General features: G+C 53.0%; 1 protein-coding gene across 1 annotated transcript; it reads left to right on the top strand.

Annotated features, from left to right (window-relative positions):
- Positions 1–1210, top strand: LOC140222509 (uncharacterized). The gene has a single exon (XM_072293221.1). The coding sequence runs from the start codon at positions 161–163 to the stop codon at positions 953–955; it is 795 nt and encodes a 264-aa protein (XP_072149322.1). The 5' UTR covers positions 1–160; the 3' UTR covers positions 956–1210.
- Positions 1211–3721: the final 2511 nt, after the last annotated feature.

Here is a 3721-nt window from a genome sequence, read left to right as displayed (position 1 = left end):
CCCGACCGACGCGCGCGGAGCCGGAACGGAGACCGCGCTGGAGAGCACTGTATAAAACCCAGCCGCCGCCGCGCCCAGCGACCACAACCCAGTCGCGCCGCGACACACAACGCGCGCGCGCTCCTCCCCATCCCTCTCGCTCTCGCTCCCCGCTCCCCAAATGGAGCGGCCGCAACAAGCTGCTGCTGCCGCGGCGGCCGCGGAGCGGACCATGGCTCTGTACGACGCCTGCTGGTTCCGCCGCCTCGTGCTGCTCCCGTCCCCCGTTGCGCCCGCGGCGCCGACGCCGCCAGGGCCACCGGCGCCGGAGCGCGAGCGGGCGGCTTCTTCATCGAGCCCCACCGCTGCCGGCGGGCTGCGGCACCGGCGGACGCGGAGCGACGAGGCGGCCGCGGCCGCGTTCCAGGGCCTGGAGCCGCTCAGGCTCCCCGACAGCGGCAACCGCGCGCGGCTCGAGACCATCCTGTCGGGCAAGGACGGCCTCGCCGCGCCCGCGCCGCAGCTGGAGAGGAGGCGGCCCGAGGCGTGGCGCCCGGCCGGGCCCGGGAGGCGGCGGCGGCGGCGCGGGCGGAGCATGTCGGAGCTCGAGTTCGAGGAGGTCAAGGGCTTGCAGGACCTCGGCTTCACCTTCTCCGACGCCGAGGTGGACGCCGAGCTCGCGTCCATCGTTCCGGGCCTGCGCCGAAAGCGCTCCGAGGAGGAGAACAGCAGGGCCACCGCGTCGGCTCCCGCGGCGCCGCGGGCCGCCGCGTCGTCCTCCGCCCTGCGGGAGGAGGAAGCCACCGCCGCCGCCCCGGCACCGAGGAGGCCGTACCTCTCGGAGGCTTGGGACGACGAGGAGGAAGAGGTCAGGAGGGCGCTGCGGAACTGGCGGATCCCGCCGCCCGGCAACGGCAACGACCTCAAGGAGCACCTCCGGATGTGGGCGCACACCGTCGCCTCGGCCGTCCGCTGACGCCCTCCACCCATCTCAGGTTTTCGTTTTTTTTTATTGATCAACAAACTCCATTAGAGGTTGCCAAGCAAGTTTGGTGACCAAATCAAATGTAAATATTTCAGCGATGTGCTTGTACATCTTCCTTCCAAGTTTTGAGCATCTGTGTAGTGTGTACTAGACCCAATGAAAGTGGAATTCTTTTGCAAGAAGCAAAAAAAGAATGAACATACACGTGAAAAAGGAGAATGAAACAAGATGATTTCGTCTTTGGCATGAGAGATCTGATCTGAATTCCTATCAATGTCTTTCGTACAGATGCCAAGAAAGCATTTTGGCTTGCTTTCAAGCTAAGGGTTCCATAATTCCAACAAGTCATGATAGCATGGTCATGGCGACATGATGTCTTTGGAACAATCTAGGCTTCCTTATTTGTCAAAATCCGGGGTGGTGACAGGAAAAGGCTGTAGCTCCTCCTCTTGCTCACCAGCTGTTGCTTTTTCAAAATCAAGCTCATCGTGCCACTAACTCCGACTCCGATGGATGCTTTTCCACACACCGTCCACGAGATTCCTTTACACCAATTTGATCTGATTCTTTTACGTGAGAAGTGGTTAGCACGTGTTCGTACAGCACTAGACTATTCGGTCCACAGTTTTTTTGCACGTGAACTGCAACGCACGGCTGCACGCAACGATATTCCCTTGTAGTTGTAGGTGATGTGGTTGCATTGGGCTCTCAAAGTCTCAAATAGAATAGAGAGTGGTTGAGCTCTCATCAATTCCTAAATAGAAAACTGGTTTGATGTTTACTCGGCAAGGGGATGCTTGTAACAAACTGCATTCCTAATCTAGCAAAAAGGATTATATTTTTGGAGCTTCGATCATTGAGATTCTCTAAGACAAGATAACACAGTAGTTGTGTGAGCATGCATTCTAGTGTTTTCTTTCTTCAAAAGGGGTTGCTCCTTTTCAGGTAACCTGTACTTCCTTTTGAGAAACCTTCTAATGGCAAGTGCCAATATGCCATATAGCCTGTACTTTCTTGTGAGCTCATCGTACCATAGTAAGAGTGTGTTTAGCAGCGTTCCACACCCGCAGCTACCAGCAGGACGAGCGTTGGAGGGTGACGAATGCCTGCCGGATCTCTGGACGGGGGTTGAGTGGCCACCAGGTGTGGAAGAGCAAGCGGTAGTCGGACCTCCGAGCAAGGTACGAGGGCCGCATGGCGTTGGGGAGCGATTTGCAGGCTAGGCCTACGAGCGGGGTCTAAGATGAGCGGCGCGTGAGAACTAGCGGCTGCCACGTGCAAAGCGGGTCGGGGGGTGGGGGGAGGGAATCAATGGGGTGCAAGTTTTTTCTGCTCCCCACTGGCACTCGAATCAGGGTGAATTGATTCCGCATGATTTGTGGGAGGAGCAAGCACCATTTTCATCTTTTGGCAATGCTCCACGGAATATCGCGCAGAGCAAACGGAGCGCTGCCAAATGGGAACCAAACCACTACATGGCCACAGTATGATCGAGCTCTTAAACTTGCTACTACAAAATTAACCATTAATTATTGAGTTTTCACTTAATATAACCTAGCAACAACCTCCATGCTATATAACACTTTTCATATTTTAGGGATTTTCAAGTGCATTATATCATACGCATTAAATGAGTGTCACACATGATTTGTAGATGACATGGCACAAAGTAAATTTTCATCTCCATATAGATACAGCGTAGACACAAAATCTAAGTCAATGAAATCCATACATGTTAAGTGTTCTACAGCTTATAGTCACAAACTAATTATTTTTTGGAACCTACGAAACAAATTATAACATTATACATTGCTCTAGTCGTGTCTTCCACAGATTCATGTGATATGGTAGTTTTGTAATGTGAAAAGATGTAAAGGATTGATAGCCCAACCCTAAACTCACTTAGATTATATGTTAATATGCACTAAAGTTTAGGGCCTTTGTGGAGTGCGCGATTCTCGAAAATGCATGAATATGAAAGATGTAGGAATAGAATGCGCCAACATCTTGAATCTTATGAAATGAAGAAACATGGTAAATTGTAAGAATGATTGGTTGGAGGGAGTAAAAAAACATATAGGAATTATTAGATGAGTGACGCATACGTACTTTTTTATGAAGTTCACTTCTTGGTAGAGTTATCTCAAAATTCCTATATAATATTCTATTTTTTATTCTTTTCTACTTTTGCTTTTCTATATGGGCCTGTCTGGTAGAGCTCCACGTAGCTCCAGATCCTTAAAAACAGCTCCGCTCCCAGTTTTTCCATCCAAACGGTCCAGCTCCGTGAAATCCAGATCCGCAAAAAACCCAGATCTAGCTCCAAGATCCACCAAATCCACGGAGCACCTCAGAGGGTGCACTCAAAACGTTGGTTTTGTAACCTCTCGTGGAGTTGGTGAAAATTACCCACCAATGCCATCGATTACACATCCCCATACCGGTTCGCTTTTTTTTCTTTCCGCCGCCGCTCGTGGGCGCTGGGGATTACCGCGTCGGGGTGCGCGAGGCGGACCATGCCGGAGTGCCCCAGCGACGGTTTCCTCAAGATGCCATACGCTGTGCAGCTCCCGAACGGCTCGGCGGAGGCGGCGGCCGGAGCACGGAGCGACAAAGGCGTGCGCGGTCGCTTGCTAGCGAGACTGCTCGTGCACTGCGAACCTCTACGACGGAGCTAAGTGCTCGGTGTGGAACGGCGAGCTCGTGAACCTGAGGAGACTCCTGTCCAACGATCAAGGCGACCAAGGCGTTGCGGGG

The sequence above is a fragment of the Setaria viridis genome, chromosome 4, assembly GCF_005286985.2.
Source record: "Setaria viridis chromosome 4, Setaria_viridis_v4.0, whole genome shotgun sequence".
NCBI classification, from domain to species: domain Eukaryota; kingdom Viridiplantae; phylum Streptophyta; class Magnoliopsida; order Poales; family Poaceae; genus Setaria; species Setaria viridis.
The sequence above is the reverse complement of the archived record's forward strand: the minus strand, read 5'-3'. Positions and strand labels throughout refer to the sequence as shown.